The following is a 19,926-nucleotide window of genomic DNA, read 5'->3' as shown; positions in this document are numbered from 1 at the left end:
GCTCTAAGTGGACTGAGTAATCAATACCAGTCAGTGGCAGTGCTGAGAGGAGAAGTCCTGTCCTCCCACTGGAGGACTCCCGTCTTCCAAACCACAGGGATGACAGTAATAGCTGCTGTTATTGTTTCCAGAGATGTTGTTCTGTGTCTCTGATGAAAAAAATATTTAGTAGAGGCTTGGAGCCTTCTCAGGCTTCAATTCAACAAAATATTGACAAATATATTTGAGACTCATCGTTCTGCAACAAAGCAAAAAAAAAAAATCCTTGTGTTCCACTGAAACTTAATGTTCAGAAGACCAACCTGTGTTCATTCTAGCACCATAGGGAGCACTAAAATCCATCCAATTAAAAGAAATACTTTTTGAAATAATGATGACAATTATGGGTAGATCAGCTAACTAATTATGTAGGTTGGACTCTATAAATGTCATTAATGTGCACACTTGCATTATGTGACTCAAAAGATTAGACTGTTTCATAAATATTTATTTCAGACACATTAAAAAAAATTACTGTTTCCAGCATGACATGGAGATTTACAATCATTTGAGTCAAATTAAACTATTATGTAACAATGCATTGTTTCATTTCGCAGGATGTTAGAGTGCTTTTGAGACGTTTGGAAAACTGAACCATGTGGTAAAATTGGCATACTGAGAAATGCTTTATATATTGGTTCAATGGTGGTGATCAAATTAGTGTGGATTTTTTAATATTTATTTGGGAAGATTGACATATTTTTTTTCTGTTAGCAAGAACTAGAAATACATACCCTTTGTATGGACTTCAGGATATTTCCAGCCAGATTTAGTCTGCTTTCCTGTACTGTGCATTCCTACCCTGTGTATGGTTCAGTTTTCCAAAGGACCATGCATACATAGCTCAGCATACTTGCACACCCATTGGGATTGTAGCATTTGTGCCACACACATGAAACAGAGTTTCTTGTTTGGTTTCCTCCAAAAAGACTTTTGTGCACCAAAATTTCTCTGTGAACCTAGTCAAAGACAGAAAGAGGGGATGATGAGGGATTAGCTTCAAAACCACACTACTGTATTTGACCAAATCACTAATGGTACTTTCTTTATATGTTTCCCTTTCTATTTCTGCATTGTCACCTCCATTATTCTCAGCTCCTGTAGAAATTTCTGCAATATTTCCATCCAATATATTTATTCACAACTGGACCTACAGTAAAAAATCTTGAACTTGATATCTGTGCATCTTTTGAGTTAGAAATTATTTGGGACATAAACTATATTTCTGTTTTGTAGTTTTCACTACTGCTGTAACATTTAATTAAATAGTAATAACAAAGATCAATACATACTGAGTTCTTTGTAGCAAAAATGTTTTTTTTTTTTTTTTGTTCTGCAGTGTCATATTTTATATTAAAAATCATTTTACTATGAAAAAATTGTTATAGATAGGTGTCAACAAAATTATTTTTAATTTTTGGTGTTAGGTAAGAGCACAAAAAGAAGTCTGCCTTTAAAATCTGTTTTATGGAAGGTTTGAGTATGTGCCTAATAAAGTTCTTTCTGGACTTCTATCCTATATGTTTAGTTTCATATTGCAAAGAATTTTGTCCTGAAGTTATAAACCCTCTGAAATAGGGACATAAAAGGGTATCTAACAGACCATTAACTATAGGGATAGTATCAAGTGTAACTTTAATGTCATACAGATCTCACCTTTTAGAAAGTTCCCGTACACAATGATGTGAATTTTAAACGTGTTAGTCAAATATTTCTAACACATATATGGTCAGCCTTAAACAAAATAAAACTGTTGTTTTTTTCCTGCTACTTTAAGTGAAATACAACCCCAAAATGCAAGAAATAAACCTTGAAAATTAGCATTACATCTTTATTGGATGTAAAAGCTGAAAACTGAAATAAGGAAATTGTCAGGAGGCTACTATTAAGTATTTCTAGGTCTAAACAATTTAAATCAAGATGTTGGAATTTTGAGAAACCTCTGAAGAAAATAAAGCTATTGTATTTTTGTCCTTACCATAAAAGAATGCTGAATTAATTTAAGACCCAGAAGCTTCTCTCTCTCTGAAGACCTCTTGTCTGGAAGAAGCACTCAGAAGTAAAAACCAAAACCACACAATACTGTCTGCAGCTTTCAAATGAACCTCAGATCACCTGTCATCTCTGTCAAACTCCATTTTCCACTGCACTAAGTGAGGAAAAAAAGTGGTCACCATAAAAATGACTTTAATATGGCAGTTTCAGGTATCATTAAGCTCTTTTCCATCTGTTTAAAGAGAATGTGGCCATCCAGTTGCTAAGAACATTGTTACAGACCAAGCAGCCAAGCATACAGATTTATCATAAGAAGTCTGAAAAATAATTCAACTCTGTTGATGTTCTACTGCTGTTTGTTGAATTATCATTAATTCACTCAACAAGTTTGTAACTTCCTTATTTAGTATTTAATCCATATAGAGAAGATAAATAAGCAATTGAAAAACAGTTTTTTTAACTGTCTGGCGTATAGTTCATTGTCTTTTGTTGACTCAATAATTAACGTTCTTTTAGGAACTTTTAAATAAGACTCAAAGCACTTTACAGCAGTTGGTAGATATCATATAGTTTTACAGATGCAGACAGAGGTGTGACAGTAATAAGTCATAAATGAAATGGAATATACAGTGAGCAAGTTTAAGTAAAGGTCTCAGTGCTATCTACTGAACCTTGTTGTTTCCTTTTATGGTCTTTGTACTATATGTTTTTACCTCCTCCTATTCTTCTCCACTCTTTTACTGTTCTACTCTTCGCTTCTCTTTTGCTTTAAGCTACCTCTATTTGTTCAAGCTGATGGATCCTGAACACTTTTGAAAACTTTGTGTTAGGAATTTTAAGTTTAGCATTACCAGCTTAGAGAAAAGGAAAGGTTTTGGAAAAGATTCAGTTTTGACTTTGCCATATGCCTCTACTGTACATTTGATTTATTTGTCTCTCTGTTACTTTATTATTACTACTCTCCCCACTTAATTTTCCAAGGAATAAGGAAGGTTTAGTGGAAAAAGGGAAAAGGGAGAAGAAAATCAATGAAATTAGATGGATATTCAGGAAACCTGAGATGAAGAATTCCTAACAGCTATCCCTTAAGATATCCCTTTTCCTAAAGACATCGAATGAACCATCCCACTTTTTCTTTACCTGCATCCAGATCATCATTTTAAATAGATATAAGTAAAAGCATAACATACCCCAAGTAGTATGAAATGTACTGTCAACATATTCTGGTGTGCTGTGTGGAAATGTTCATAAGTTAATAAACCCAAACTGATTTTCTTTGAAGGTAAGATGTTTTGGCATTCTTGGCAATGTCACTAAGTCAGATTTGAGTTTGAAGTGTTTAGCTTCAACTTCTCTGAGTAAAGACACAGCCAAAAAGTTGAATTAGAACATTCAGGAAATGTATCTCCTTTTATAGAAATATTTATCAAAGGAACAACTGAAGCAGTTATATTATTTTCTTTTCTATTCTATTTTTTCCCAAACATTTCACAAAATATAATGAAGGGTATCCCAAAAGAATGTTTAATATAATATACTAGCAAAATGTTTAGTATAATAGAGCTATAAATTACAGGAAAACATTTTAGCTAAAATGGAAGAGAAATGTTTGTAGTTACATACATGCTACCTGAGATTAAGCTTTTTTATCAAAATAGTAAAAAACAGTAGATCTAATCATATAATAGAATTAATTGATAATGTTAAACAAGCACGCTGTTCCCAATGCTGCAAAAATCTATTAAAGCAGCGAGCGACATATCCATAATTGCTATCTCTTCTGAATAAGGGGTTTATAAGTGTTTCTACATACATTCACAAATATATTTATTAAAAAAAAAAATTAGAAGCATAAATAGAAGCCTTTTTGGTTCTCATTTCTCACTTTGTAATGATTAAAATTTTGATTTGTTCCAGAGTGCTAGTTTATTCCTGTGAGTATTTCGTATCATATTGCATAGCTGCATTAAAACTTTTGTTTCCTGAATAAAACTGTGGTTTTATAATCCTTTTTAGAAGTAAACATTCTTATTTATTAAGGAAATGCCCTATATTTTGCCATACAAGAAAAGAAGCAGCTTTTAAGAGAAAGACTTATGCACAGCACCTACCTGGTTGGCTGTAAGGAAAGTTATAATGTCAAAGATTTTCATGTTCTTTTGGCCACAGATTAAAGTATTTCTTTGGGTACCAAGGCTGAACTGTCCTTCTGTTAAACTACAGAAGAGTAGACAGCTGTAAATCTCCAAGCATATATATTTCAGCAGAATGCTTGAATTTGCAACACTATGTGCTTTGAATTAAATGGACTCATCAAAATAATTAAAGAGGAATTGTAAGCTAAAGTTAGCACTGGTGGGAAGATGCAATCCTCCTTTGTGTATTTGTCATCCACATAAGGTGCAGCACTGGAATGTAATTTTCTGATTTTAAAATGAATATTTAATTAAATTGCTTTAGAAATACGGTTAATCAGAAAACTAAATTTGCAGAAAGTGTACTCTTGGAATACTTCTGTGACATTCCAAGCTTGATTCCTCATATGCAGTAATTATGCAAATATTATTGCTTTGGAAAATGACCTTTGCCATTAGTTGTTTTATAATTGAGCAAGGTTATTGAATGTTGTAGATTTTTAGGGTTGTGGTTGGTTGTTTAACAGTGGTTTCTGTGACAATGTTATACGTAAGACACAAAGACTAATTGCTGACAGTAAAAGCCTCTGCAATTGTAACTGATGCTTTTCTGCGTTTTAAAATGTCAGGAAATGAGACATTTAAAAATATTTAAAATTTATTAGTTAGTGTTTCCAGAAATATGGTTGCTATGGATGGCAACTCATCTTTTCCAGTAAATGTGAAAACTGTGATTGTGTCCAGCTTTTCTTTTCCAGCTGTCACTAGCAGAGTGTCATAATATTTAGAGATACGCTCTATACCTGTCAGAGTTTGTTACAGTTCAGTGATGCGTGATGAAGTGTGAGGGACACAGTCTTCCTACACTACTAACGGTATAAATGCAGTGACGATACTTCACAATGACTTCTTGTTCAAGGTCAGTACAAAGAAATGCATCTGTAGCGTTCAACCACTCACTTATTAATTGTCGAGTTCTAGAATGTGAGGCGAATTTCTTTAATATATAATTTTATGGAAATATTCTTGGGTATTTGTGAGAAATACAACAAGCTTTTGTAACAAGCACAGTTTTTTTCCTACAATTTCTCTTTCAAAATGAACTGATTGAATCATCTGAAATTATTTCTTTGTTCAAATCCTTTGAAATTAAATACGATAGCATTAAGCTTTTGCTATTTTACCTGAGGATTAGTCCTGCTGGTATTTGAAGATATAACTGAAGGGGTACCTCTGACTAATACCTATTCTGGTAATTTTTATAACACCTTGAAAAAATTAAAACTTGCTAGCTAAGGGATTATTATAAGCATACAAGAATAATATACACCTAACCCATTAGCCTTATTCTTCTGTTTTGCTAAAATATGCAATTTTAGGGCTTTAACACCTCAGGTGCTCTTGGCTTATTTTCTGAATGCCATTTAAACACATGCTAGTGTGAGTTATTCCATTAGAGTATTTGCATGTGCTACTTTTCCAGTTGGTAATTATCTAATAAAAATACTTGCTAATTTACAGATGTTTTTTTACTGCACTATTGTCCTGAAATCTTTTTTTCTCTTACAGTGTTCCATTGAAATCATAGGGTCATAGAGGAGGTATAACTAATTGCATTATTAAGGGCATATTTAAGTGTTTATGTCCTCGGAAAGTCTTCTTTTTAGTCATTTTTTAATTTAAATAAATACACACAAATATTTAAATTTTATATTAAAGAGCTACAGCTCTGCAAACTTGAGCGACTTTTTATTTCTGAAAAAAATAACGTTTAAATCATACAACAGAAAAACTCCTTTACACAAAACAGTTTTAAGTAGAACGTAGTTTTGAAAATCTGAGAGAAAATTGTTATGAAAAACATCTTTAAATCACAATAAGGATGAAAAAGCTTTGTGTATTTTCTGAGAAGTATACATCTTTCCCAAGATCTGATTAAATCATCTCAGTGGGTTGTGACTCCTCATACAGCACCAGCACCAGCATTCTCCAAGCTCCTGGGTAGCATCTCTCCAAAGACGCGCATGAATCACTGCAGCACAGACACCGTGGTGCCACTGGGCTCGAGGTGAATGAGAGCCTCTGTGTTGACTTGTCTACTACTGCACATAGTTATCACTTATAAGTGTTAAACTCCATAGCATTTCTTGGGGCAGTGAGGGGTTGTGACTCTCCTGATGTCTTTATTCATTGTCTGTCTTTTGTCTTGTACTGCAGAATTTGAGAAGAAGACAACATTTTCTTGATGAATTCTGGGGTGTTTTTGTTTGTTTGTTGTTTTTTTTATTTTTTTTTAAACTGAGTATAAAAGAGGAGGAGAAGTAGGGCCAGAATGAAACATGATGCATAGTCTAGTACATATGCTAGTTTGAAAAGGTCTACCTGAGGCTCATAAAGTCAGCATCTGGCTTGGTCGGTTTGTTTTTGGGACACTCACTTGGGACAAGAACAAGGAAATGTGCCCTTACTTTCTACAGGTTTTGGCTTCTCTTATATCACTTCAACCTCCAGGGCAATGATGTATAGGGGATCAGGACTTCAGCTTCCAACAAAGGCTCCCTTCACAGATTTGAGGGAAAAAAATGGCATATATTTCATGCTTATGTCACAGAAGGAGGCATGGATGCCTAATGAGACCTGAATATGTAGTAAGATTGACTGATTTTGGTGTATTTTTGCTTTTGGTTGCAATGTAGGTTAGTTCACCTACACATCAGTTGATGTTGACATCAGGAGTTTCTGTATAATATGTATAATAGCTATATGCTACAGAGATTACAAAGATTAGCTTAGGGTATAAATTTTGCTGAAGAACTAAACTGCTTTAAACCTGAGAACTTTACCCTTGTCCTCAACATTTGTCTTGCTTATTGAAAAGTAACCCATTGTCCATTATCTATTTTGCTCTTTGATATTAAAACAGAAAACCCTACAGAGCTATACGGGTATGAACTGAAGGCCTGAAACCTAAAGTCCTACAGTAAAGCTTCCAGTCATTTAGAGAATATATCAATAGCATATATGAGCTCAAAAATTACTTTTATTATAATCTATTTACCATGTTTACTCCTTTCCTTAAATATTTATCTGAAATATCTCTGGATAATTGTAAAGGGAACAACAGAAGAAAGACAAGAATTTGTTTGAGGTTTGAAAAAGCGCTTATACAGAGAGTGAAGGTCTCAATGTAGTTAGCAGAATGTAGGCTAAGATGTGATCTGTTTAGAATTATCTCCTCTTTAGGGAGAAAATTACCAGCTTTAAGGTGAATTCTTTAATGTAGCAGGAAATGGTATAGCAAGATCCTATAAAGAGAAATAGAACTTCTTGAAGGTTTCAGGGATTCGCTATCACTAACTAAATGTTGTACAGTTGATGCATAAACTACTGGGGGCAATTCTTTAAAGTATGTTACGGATCAAGTCAGACTGGATCATCATAATAGCTCCTGGGTGGACCATTGGTTTGATCCTTATGTAGGCATTAGAATGTCACCTTCCCTGAAAATATGCATCATTCTTCTTTTATGCACATACTGATCTATTCTTGCATTTTCTTAGTTTATGAGATGTGGTGTGTTTCATCATGAGGTAGGACAATGGCTGACAGGTCTGTATTACAGTTGTCATAACTTACTTGAAAATTATTGCAGGTGCCAAATAACTACATTTAGTTTGTATATCTTCTGTTATTTTGCCTTATTTTACCACATTGTAGCCTATTCTGCTTTAAACTTCACAAACGTCTACAGTCATACAGCTAAGGAAAATATTGGAATATATTAACAGTAGATTGTCATTAGTTTGACTCAATCTCCTTTCATGAGTGAGCTATGTATTGGCTGCCAGGTTATGTGTGGAACAATTTCATTTTCACTGGTGTAGCATAAAACCCTGCCATGCAACAATAATTACTGAGACCTATATCCCATAAAATGACTTTATTTTTTTCTCCCTCTGCAGTGTTTAGGAGCAACTTAGACCTCTTGAGCACTTGGAGATTTACACTGAAATTATTGCCACCAAATTGTTTTTTTAACCATAGATTGCAAATCTTTTAAAGCATTTATTAGAATTTGTGTCATATGCTGCAATTAACTTGCCATTACTTGCAGCTGCCCTTTCTAGTGAAAAGATTAGAAGATGGGAATTTATAATCAGAAAACCTCAACACAGCTGTCAAAAAAGACTTGGGATCAGTACAAGTAGTCTCAAGGGACAACTTGAAAGGCGGATTTGAACTGTGAACTTCTATGTCAGAATTTTGATTGCCAAGGACCCTTCTAGGTCACACAACAAGGATAATGAGTGCTGCAGACTTAAATGCTCTTGGACAAAAGTTTATTATAACTGCACAGAGAAATAGCCCAAATATGTCACAGTAGATTCATGGTTATTACTGAAACAATGCATTAATGTTGGCAGTCACTTGAAATATGGTATATATATAATAGTTTCATTTAGTATCACTTAAAGGTCTCTACTGCAAAGAGGCATGACCTGTCACTGATGTATGCTACTATAACAAAATACAAGAGTTATCCCTTTCCTTTGACAAATTTTGGATCACTCATCTACTGTACAAAATGAGAGGAATGTAGGATAAGTTATAAACAACTTAATTCACCACTTTTCTGGGTAATTCTTATTCTAGAAATTAAGTGCTTCTCCCTGAAATCAGGAACATCAGAATGTTAGGTATAGTTTTTATTTTAATTTAAAAATGCAACTCTTTTCTCATAATGAAAAGAGCAAGTAGGTTTAAAGCTTCTTCATTGTTTTTGGTTGGGGTTTTTTTTGTTTTGTTTTGGGTTTTTTTGTGTGTTTTTTTTTTTTTATGATGGTCAAAAATATTTAATTTGAGCTAACATTGTCAGATGTACATGTAGTTTCTTCTGAGAGTCCTAATTCAGAAAAAAAAAAAAAAGTAATGTGCCAAAATAAATATATAATAAGAGAACATCTGTGTCCGCCATAGAACTGACAAAAACTAAAAGAAATTGTTGCTTTTCTGAAGTAAAGCAAAAGTTGTCTTCCCTAGTCTCTGTCTGCTGTTACATTTGGAAAGAATCAATGTTTATATTACTGTCAAGCTATTATGACACAGTTTTCAAACTGACTTGCATGTCATGCCATGGTGGTTGGGAAGATAGTGAATGTCACCAGTTTTCAGTAGGAATATGGAAAACAAGATTAGTGCCTCCATAAAGCACAGTAAATAACTTTGTCATTGTAGCCAATGTTAGGAAGACTGTGAGTTTGTATCTTACCATAAACTCTGATAGCATCTGAAGTGACAGCAATGATTTCAAGATTTGTAGTGCTGCAGTTTTTAAATCACAGCAGAAATGAAATAAGGAAAGACTGTGGAAGTTCTTGGGAAAAAAGCTACAACTTTTGCTTTACATTTAAAAGAGCAAATGCAGTTAATCTGATAACAAAATCTATCAAGTTTGAGATTTAATTTCTAAAATGTATTCAGAAGTGTAGCCCTATTGAGGAGACTGTATTGACTGTGTAATTCAGGATGCAACAAAACAATGAAAGAAGAGTTTAATAGGGTGGAACTGATTGGGTTGGACAATCATATACCTCTGTGAGTATTGTTTAATTGTCCATGAGATTGAGTTGTTAAATAAGCAGACTAATATAAACTGAGTAACACAAGAGAGAGAACTAATAACAGATCACAAAAATAATTCTGTTTCTAATATATAGTTCTTAATTATAGTGTTCTACACTCAATGCTGTATGCTTGAAAGCTTCCATTTCATGTCTTTGTTGAAGGAAGCAAAATAAATGTTATTTACTAATACCAAAATTTCTCTCAGGTACATACATTATGTGCTTGACTTTTAAGACGTGCAAGAATTCAGAGATTAATTCCAGTGCTAGTTGACACTGTAGGTACACCTGGATGGTGTAACAGAGAAAGGTTTAAGATGCATTTGCGATCTTATTTCATAAATACACAGAATGAGTGGCTGACTGAAAATTAGATGTCCAGATCAGGAATGCACACAGTATTGAGTTTTAATTCAAGGATGATGGTATGTCTTTTATATGTTAATGTATCTGTTCTTCCTCATCCAACTGTGCTAGTGAAAAAGGTTATAATTCTATTTCTAACCACAGCTGCTCATCACTGCCGTCTGCTGAAGGTTGTCATGCTCTCAGCTGTGCTGAATGAATTGCCAGGGCTCACTTAGCCCATTTCAATCAAAATGATCTGGGCTAGCAAAGTTGCACTGTTTAAATCATTTAAGCTAACCTGGGGCTAATTATCTTTGGCAAAGAGGGTGACAATTGACTGGGTTGGTTGATGCCATGTCAAGAAAAATATATGTGTCTACAGCTTTTGTTTTCTCAATATTTGGTTACTCCATCTGACTTAGTAACTCTTCAAGATGAGCCTGGAAAGCAGTTAGTTGTTGTACTGAAGGGAGACTTTTCTTTAACTGTGTTGGCACTGACAAGCCCCATATATACAAATGAGAAGTTTGGCAGTGGAGCAGTTACAGGGGGATTCCACAAAGTATTTGTGCAATGACATATATGTAGTCTGTGAAGATGTTGGGGGTGATGGTGGTTGTTGTTCATCTAAAAAAGACTGTACAGCAACTGAACAAAAATGATTTGTGCTTTGACTTCATTTGTTTAAGTGTAAATGAGATGAACTGGGGAGATAGAAATTGAGGTATTGAATTTATCTTGCTTCCAAGCCAGCTTCTGTGCTTTCTGCAGTCTCCACAGAATTTGAGGTAATAAGCAGGTTAAACCTAAAAAACTAGATCATTTTAAACATTAAGAGTTCATAATAGTTCTGGTATTCTGAGTGTTCATGACTTGTGTGAAGGGAATCTGTATGAACCATATGTGGTATACGCTTTACCTGGTCAGAGCCACTGCAGTGTAGTTAAGGAACTTGAGATACATCTTCTGCATTGCACAGTGCCGTCACAAGAAATAATCTCCCCAAAGCACGATTGAAAGTGGACATGGTAGATGGATAAGGCAGTTAGGATCACCGACATGCTTATAACAAACTTAGTCAGTATAAGATTTTATTCTTCATTGTTTATCATCAAGCTTATATGGAGTACAAAGAGAAAGATACTGATTTCAGCCCAAGGTGATTTGTCATTATTGTATACACATCCTGAAGATCAAGAGCCAGATACATATCTTCCGTGTGCTTCATACAATGTTTTTCTCTTAGAAGGTGGGTTTCTACTTCTCCAAAGCTATATGCTTCTCTGAAGCCAGTGTCTTTGACAACAGTCAAATTAAGGTTTCCTTCCTAAAAGGCAAAGCAGACTTCAGTGCCTCTTTGTTATGTTTTCAGAAGTCAGGAGGATCTAAGTGACACCACTCAGCCTCACATGATCTCTCTGAAAATAATTTTATACCAGAGTAAATCTTTTTCTCAGTGTACTTAGGATACTGAAGAGCTATATAATAACACTAGACCTATAGGTCTTCAGTTGTTATTATCATTTATAAGCATTATACTTGAACATGACCATTCCATTTAAGTTAACCCAAATAAAGAAAGCTTGGAAGCATCACAGGAAAAAAAGATTAAATTTCTCAAAATACTGTTTTTGTGTTTGGTTGTTTGTTTTGCTTTTGTTTTTGTTTTTCAAATAGCAAAGCAGCATAATAAAGCTAGCCTGTGTAAGTGGTAATAAAACAGTATTTTCCTAAACACTTTTTCACATAGGAAATGTATGTAACTGTGATTTTCTATTTTTGTAATTTAGGCTGCATTAGGAGCAAACTGTTAGATGGTTGTGAGAAAAAATGGCTCAAAAGTAGTGCACCATGAAGTATTTATGTAGTGGTTAGTTCTTCATTGAATAGTGAAGGGAAGCAAGCATAAAAGATAATGAACTTCAGCTGAAGTTATCACTTGAGCATTAAAAAAGTATTCCAATGGAACCAATGTTGACTAAATTTTAGAAACACAGATTTCTAAATAGCTGATTTGATGAAGTGTTCTCTACTGCACTGTTTCAGGGTGAACTGGGTAAGATGCTTTGAGAAGCTATACAGTATTTTGGATTTAAAATAATTGACATGTGATGTCTGCCATAAGAATGATGTATTTTGTGTGAATTAAAACAAATTTCTTCACAAGTGTCTCTTTGTAGACCAACGTACACTATATGTAATTTGATTTCTGTTAATCATGAAAACAGCTGTTTCATCAAATAATCATATTTTGAAATCTGTCAGCATTAACAAGCATACAGTAATTAAGATACTCTCCAAGTAGAAACTCTGCAGGATTCTAAGTTAACCGAAAGACATCTATGGTTTACACCAAGGGGAATCTGACTCATTGTCATTAGTATTTTACCAATGCACTGCGAAAGAGAAATTTATTCTTCTTAGTGCTAAAAGTGTATGGAAGATGATTTAATGTGCTGGCATTAATGTTTATCAAAATGAAGTTTAAGACTCAGAATGAGATGGATTTAAATATCTATGGTGCACTAGACAGAGTAATCGTACGAGTTGTCTTTGACATAATATGTTACACCAGGGGAGCATCCTACTATGAGGAGTTAGTTCTGTCTGCCTTCTTTAGGACCGTTGGATATGATGGCTTGTGCTGTAACTGACTGTGAGACCTCACGATGTCTTTGAACTGAATTACAGTGCAAAGTTATAAAATATAATTAGTTACATTAAAAATAATTAAAATACACTTCCAAAAAAGAAGCATAGAACTGAAAAGACCAGTTTTTAGTGTTCGTTTTGATATGCCTTTATAGCAGGCAAACACAAATGAGCAAAAAATCAGAACTAATTCCTCATCGTAACAGGATTCAAGCAATGTCACTAGGATTCAGTAAAGTCAAATGAAATGACAGCATCTCTTAGAACGAGTTCATTAATCAAAATCAAGCATATGTATTTTGCATAAATCAGATAAAATTGTGACTTCAAAAACAGTCATATGAATGTCTCTGACAGAAAGGTATTGTAGAGTATAAATAATTGCATTCATAATACAAAGTGATATTCAGGAATGCCTTAAAAGGGACAGATTCTTTTTTTTTTCCACTTTCCAACTTTAGAGGCTATCACACATTCTCTGTGTTTTGCTACCTGTTTATTTGTGTTGATTCTGGCTCTGGCTGAGGGAGAGCAAAATATTCTGCATACACCCGGAGAGTGAATTGTAAGCTGCACTGAATTTACTCAGCAAGAGAACGCTCTCTTTGTATTTTTCTTGGCAACCATTAATAGACACAATTTAAAATACTGCCAAAGCTCTGGAGGATCCCTGCTATCTATCTTATCTGGGGGAAATGTTGTCTGCTACCCTGGTGAAAGTAACATACTAAAAGTATGAGAATTAGCTAAATTTTTATTTGCAGATTTACAGAGTTACTTACCTTTGCATACAGTGATTAACTCCATCATTTTCATGAACTACACATATTAGCATCCTTGGTAATTTTTCTACAAAATGAATGAAAAATTTAGTATTTCTGGTTTATGAAGCAGTTGCTGATTATGTGTTATGGGAAGAGACAATGTCAAGTTCTGATGCAGACAAATAAGGTAAGAAACCTGAATCAAAATTATGGAGGTTGTGTATACGGTTACTCCATTTTAATACATACAAACTCATACACTTCTAAGAGGGCTGAATCCACTTCGCGCAGATACTTGAAAATCAACATAAAGCATTAGAGTAAATGATTTAATCACAATAGGAAATGAGATGAGGTAGGCTGGAATTTGGCTGCTACTGCAGTCTGAAAAGTTTCACAAAGGAGGGAATGTGAAGACTGAAGAGTGAATTTGAGATTTTAGGATGGTTTATTGACTTGCAGATTTCTGTCAGTACAGAACACTTTTGCAAGGTAGCACACCATCCCTGTACCTTTGTTAATGTGAGAGAGCTCATCAGCAGTTCCAGCCAGAAGGAATAACCTTGCCAAATTACACATTTACAAATCCGCAGTGGATTTTCTGGTAATTTGCCCACTATTCATTTTTCTTGCTGAATAGTCATTTTCTTTCCTTTTTTTTCAGCTCCATATAGAATACTTTACTGTTATTAAAAATACTTCTTAAAGGCTTGTAAGCATTTTTAAGAAGTTAAGTTTGAACATGAGCATGCTGTTAGGTCTCAGAACTAAAAGAGGACTAAACCCAAGACATTCCAAGACCTCAGGAAATTCTAACTTCTTCAAGAATGTATTCCATTGAAGTTAATGGACTGACAGATGACATTCCAGAATGAGATCATAACATCTTTGCATTCTAGCCCTGAAAGTGGTTCCTTTCTCTGTCCCTCTTGCTGCTGTTAAAATCTATGGTTATCTTTACTCTGATCTCACTGGGAAAAGACAAAGTTAGTGACCATCTATAGGATGCATGTATGTGTAGTTGTTTTGCCAGCTCTAGCTTTGACCAATATTCACCATATTACATATTCATTTGTGAGTGAAGTCTGTAATGATCACCTGCCTGTTGCAAAAGAATGCGTTTCCCTGGTGCCCAGAAGGTATGTTCTTGTTGATTGTCAAAGCAGTTAATATGGTGTCTGCAAGTGAGGAAAATTTTACTGACCAATACTGAAATGGAGAACAGTAGTGTTTCTGACTAGGAGGAAGAATCCTGCACCTTTGGTAAAAACACAGGGCATTAAGAGCAGACTCTTCCTTCTGTGATCAAAAACGTTGTGCTGGACTCTGTCTGTATGAAGGACAACCTGGAATCCCAGCTGACCCTCTAAATTAGGCCATACTATCTACCTGTTGAAAGCAATGTAGCTGTTGCAGTTCCTCATTATGGTAAATTGTTTGGCCAGAAAATGCAGACCCATTTAAAAAAAAAAAAAAAAAAAAAAAAAAAAGAAAAGAAAAAAAGGGATATAGAGGAGAATAACCTTTCCTTTTGGTCCAGAATTGGAGATATTGCTCCAGGTACAGTGTCACAAGGTGTACATTATGGTTTTTGAAATAGGAATACTTTACTTAATATTTTAAATTACTTCTTGTAGAATTTTCCTCAGTGTTCACTGTTTGTTGTAAATGTAAAAAGGCATAATATAATTATACAACATTTAGGAATTGTACCCCAGCCAAAGTGGCTTACATTAATTTGAAACATCATCTGTCTCAGTAATTAGAATACTTACAGTTAACAGGGACCTGGCCCAAGCTATTTGTTTTTGGACTATATTCTGTTTAAGCATCTGCCCTTGAGTTAATTTTTTTAAATTTCTCAGTATGTTCTAGCTGTGGTCCGCATATTTAATTCCAATTGAATATTTTTCTACCACTGTTGGAAGTATGACCCTTTCAAACTAAAAAAAATCTTGTTGTTTTGTGTGTGGGTAGAATACAGAACTATATTATTTTCCATTATGAGCAGTTCTTTCTTAGTTATTTTGTTCCACAAAATTTACTTTTTTTTTTTTAATTAATATTAAGACCTTTGGTATGTGAGTGAAAGAATCACCTTTTTCACCTCAATGTCTTTCCAGAGTAAAAAAAAATACATAGAAGGACTGGAAATTATGTGACACCATACCGATAAATATTATGATAGAGTGGTTGATAATTATGTGACTTTTTTTATTTTACAGTACAATCATTTAAATTCAGTTACTGTATTTTAAAAGTATATGTTGAGAATAGGTTGATGTATTTGCATAATGTTTTCCTGTGATTTGCTTTACTGATACCTCCATTTGACTTATTACTAAAGAAGATATGCAGAAGTCCTGTTTCAGAAGATGAAAATATTTAGGAACATTGAAATATTTGTCATTGGAGAGATTTGTCAGGGTATCAATCTCTCAAAATTAGAATAACATGAAAATATTTACAAATTTTTTTTAATCCCCAGAAGTTAAAAAGTATTAACATTTTAAATATTAATTAATAAACAGATTATTCCCAGTACTTTTGGTTTCACTTTGGATCTCCTTTCTTTCTGCAGGGGAAGAAGGAAAGGAGAAGAAAGAATGTGTAAAAAAATACAACATTGTTGATGCATGTTGGGGAACTCTGACAGAAGCAGTACAGGCAAAAATAGGGTCAGAAATTGACATAAAACACTTCATCTTGTACCATATATAATCTGTAATTACAGTATAGCGTTTGCCTATATCTGCATCTTCTATGTGTATGTATTTATCATACAAAAGAGGCTCTTCTCTTTTCCCAAGTAGTTTATAAGACTGAGATTAAGAAAAACAAGAATTCTGTATGCCTCACTTGTCATTCAACTATCTCAAACTACTATACAAAAATGAGGACTGTAATTCCAGTTTAACAGCTGGAGAAAATAAGGTCTGGGTTGTTAAATAGCACACTGCAGTTCACAGGTTAAATCTGGGCAGAGCTGGGAGAACACTGCTTCTCTTCTTTGCAATCTACTGTCAGCTCTGACAAACACCAGCTTTAGTGTGTTCCTGTCAGTAGGTCATTGCTAATGACATTTTAAATCTACGTGTTAAATGAAAGTGTGAAAAATGCTTAATAGTTGTTTTGTCAGGAAAAAGTTATACATAAAACCACTTTGTACTTTTTATTGAAACAATTCAGCTATTAAAGCATATTTAACAAATCCAATTTTTTGATGCGTGGTATGGCATAATTGCCATCAACTTTTATTATCTTTGGCAAATGATCATTGCTGTTCTCTGAATGACTTCACCTAGACAGATTTTTCCATTTCATGCAACACAAAAAGCAGTTCATTAGTTCCTATAACAGTTCTTGCATTCAATCAACCATATTAAGCAGTGACCTATTATCAGGATGGTTCAAAGGCTTAGAGATACATGTGTTTGGGTTTAGATTGACTTGCGCTGTCCTAGAAGTTAAACTCAGTCTTTCATAGCTCCTAAACATCATCTTGGAACAATTACTTTAATTGACCACTGGTTAGTAAGCAAATAGTATGTAGAAAATCTATGTAATTGAATATCCTTAAACCTAATGGAGTTACTATCCCCATACTAAGGAATCTTTAGCTGTATCATATTTTAGGTCCAGTCATCAAGCTTCGGTTTACTAGTTTACGTTGTTCTAACAGAACTGAGTGTTGTGAAATGCCTGTTAGCATTTTCACAGACCGTCATCTTTTGTGTAAGAAAAATTAATTAATGTATGTTTTCAGTTTAATGATATCATGTTAGGCCACTCCATTCTCATTGCCTTCCTTATATAGAAATGACTGCAGAGAAATAAATTTTAGAGTAAATGGATATATTTCTAGGATACTTAAAGACGACATAGTTCATCTTTGTGATCAAACTGAACATGAAAATTGACTTTGTATTTATGCTTGATGTTTATTTTCCAGGGAATAAAGTAAGAATGTTTTTTTTTATATATGCTTTTTATATATATATTGATAAGAATATTTTTTTAAGCTTCTGTTTTCATAACCGTGTGTTTTAAAGATATGAAGATAAATGTGCAACAGAGAACTTGGAATTGTCAATAATTTCTATTATGTGACAGAGAAAAAAAGCAGTTTGATGGTGTCATTTTCCCTGTAAGTCACAGTCATAATCATAAAACCAGAAGTTGTTGACCTTGAGTAGGAAGGAAGAGAAAGGGAAGTATAAACTGAACATGTGAAATGGTGGCTCTAGAGACTAGAGGATAGAAAAAGAAATCTTAGGAGTTCTGTTTCAGTGAAATCTTAAGGATCTCTTTCTGTGTTGTCTTGGTATGTGTGGCCAAAGGTGACATCTGACAATACCCTTTCTTCCATGAGTCGATATGCATTACTATTAGTGAAAATTGGTTTTAACAGTTTTTCATATAAAAGTTCTCTAAGAGAATACTTTTCCTTTTTTATTTTTCGGCATTTTCTTAGCTTTAATTGCAGAGCATAGCTCCTCAAGTTTCACGCTGTATCTCCTGCAGAGATACTATACCTGCTAATGATGGATACTCAATCTGTTTATTTTGTTTAGGCCAGAGAGATTAAAAAAGCAACATTTCACTGTACAAGTCCTCATCTGACATGAAAAAAAATGTACAGTTTTGTTAAGATATCACTTCTAAGAAAATAATATATCCTCTTTTATTGCCTTTGGCAAATCTCTGAAAAAGTCAGAAGCTTCAAAAGGAGTCTGCATTGCCCTTTACAGATTTCTTCCAAGGAAGGTATTTCTCTACCTCTTTCACTAGAAAGGCCACAAATGTACCAAAACATCTTCCAAAAAGACTTGCTGGAAATCAGAAAAGGTTCTTTTCATCTTCTCACAAATAAATTTCATACAAATCCTACTGTATGTTTCATAAAAGCTAGTAAGATTTACAATGGAAGTAATGCCATCACCAATTAATCAGTATCACGTCTTGTGCCTCTATAATAGTACCTCAGTACCACCTTACAGTTTATTTTTGGTTTTCTTCTTTCCTGGGAAGTGGTACATAACAGCTAGGGCCACACAGAGTATCTGATAGATTTCCAGTCTCAATCAGATGCCATATTCTTCCCTCAGGTAGGTAAGAGTGAGATTGTCAAGGCACTTTTTGAATTCCTGTTGTCTAAGGCTATCCTCTGAAATGAGAAGACTATTTGAATGTAGGCTTCTTTTGCAAATTCTTTGATAGTCCCCTGCCCCCATGAGGCTGCAACATGATCTTTTATTACTTTAGTTAATACCATTCAGTGGGTCAGACTTCTTGATGCAGAACAGGCTTTGTCAGGTCAGTCCTTTGTTTAATGTTTCTGCAGTCCAAAATTCCACCATCTGCGAAGATGTCTTCAGTAATTTATGTGGAATATGCAAAAGAGAAGGAATGGTTACATGTCTCTGAAGCAATTTGAGATGCAATGGGTATTTGAGATGCAATGCAGATACATCCGTTCCATTCAAGGCATATGCATACCTGGTGCATTTGAATTACAGCATTTGTTCGCAGTACTCTTGAGGACTGCTGAGGGGACATAAGCCTTGATTGTTACTGCAGTCTCAGCTAGCAGTGTTGGAGATATTGATATGACTGCTTCAACTCCTGCACAGTTCCTAAGAAATGAAGTACTGAGATAGGCTACATGGGAGGTGCAATGACTAAAGACAATGAGAATAATGACAAAATATTTATGGCTATGTTGGCCTATCCTGCATGTTTGTTTGTTTGTTTTTTAATGTAGCTTCAGCTTTTTGTTGGAAAAAAAATATTTTTCTTTCATAAATCTGAGTATCATACACCTAATTCTTCTGCTCTCCCAGAGAAAATACAACAATTCATCCATCTACCTAAAAATGCAAGGCCAGGAGCTAGGAACAACAGAGCGGCAGTCTCTCTCCTGTTCACTATCCTTTGCTTGATCTTGAAACTTGGACTCATTCAGATCATTGCACAGACTGTCAGACCATCTGCCTTCCCCCTCTCGTGCAAAATCACAGCGTCTAAAGCATCCTAACTAGAGATGCACTTCTACAGCTAGCACAGGAAGGTGATCAGAGAACTCTGTGGAGATCTCTATGTTAACTAGGTGTGCTCTCTTACTGAGAAATAGCTCCGCTTTCTGGATCTGTATTCCCTGTCTCATTACAAGCTTGTTCCCCGCTCACTGGTTATAAGTGAACCAGAAACTGGTTTATAGCTTATGCTGGTGTTGAGTCCTGACTACCTCCTTTTTTATCTTTATTACAGTTTGTGCTATGGACTTTCACCTTTCTTTTTTTCCCTAGTAATTTCTGCTCTCTGTCCCTTAGGTAACTGTAAGTACTGTCTGCCTTTGACCTTCATATT

The 19,926-nt window shown here is 34.4% G+C and overlaps 1 protein-coding gene across 7 annotated transcripts in view; it reads left to right on the top strand.

Moving 5' to 3' along the window:
* Positions 1–19,926, top strand: part of ATRNL1 (attractin like 1) — a 519,346-nt gene that overhangs the window by 323,632 nt on the left and 175,788 nt on the right. The window contains exon 27 of one of the 7 annotated variants that reach the window (XM_032988574.2): positions 16,139–16,630. The exons of the other annotated variants lie outside the window; for them this stretch is intronic. Within the exon in view, the coding sequence (XP_032844465.2) occupies positions 16,139–16,171 (33 nt within the window). The 3' untranslated portion in view covers positions 16,172–16,630. Of the gene's footprint in view, positions 1–16,138; positions 16,631–19,926 lie in introns of those variants that run through there. 7 annotated transcript variants of the gene reach the window in all.

The sequence above is a fragment of the Tyto alba genome, unplaced genomic scaffold, assembly GCF_018691265.1.
Source record: "Tyto alba isolate M040663 unplaced genomic scaffold, T.alba_DEE_v4.0 Super-Scaffold_1, whole genome shotgun sequence".
In the NCBI taxonomy this organism is placed as follows: domain Eukaryota; kingdom Metazoa; phylum Chordata; class Aves; order Strigiformes; family Tytonidae; genus Tyto; species Tyto alba.
The sequence above is the reverse complement of the archived record's forward strand: the minus strand, read 5'-3'. Positions and strand labels throughout refer to the sequence as shown.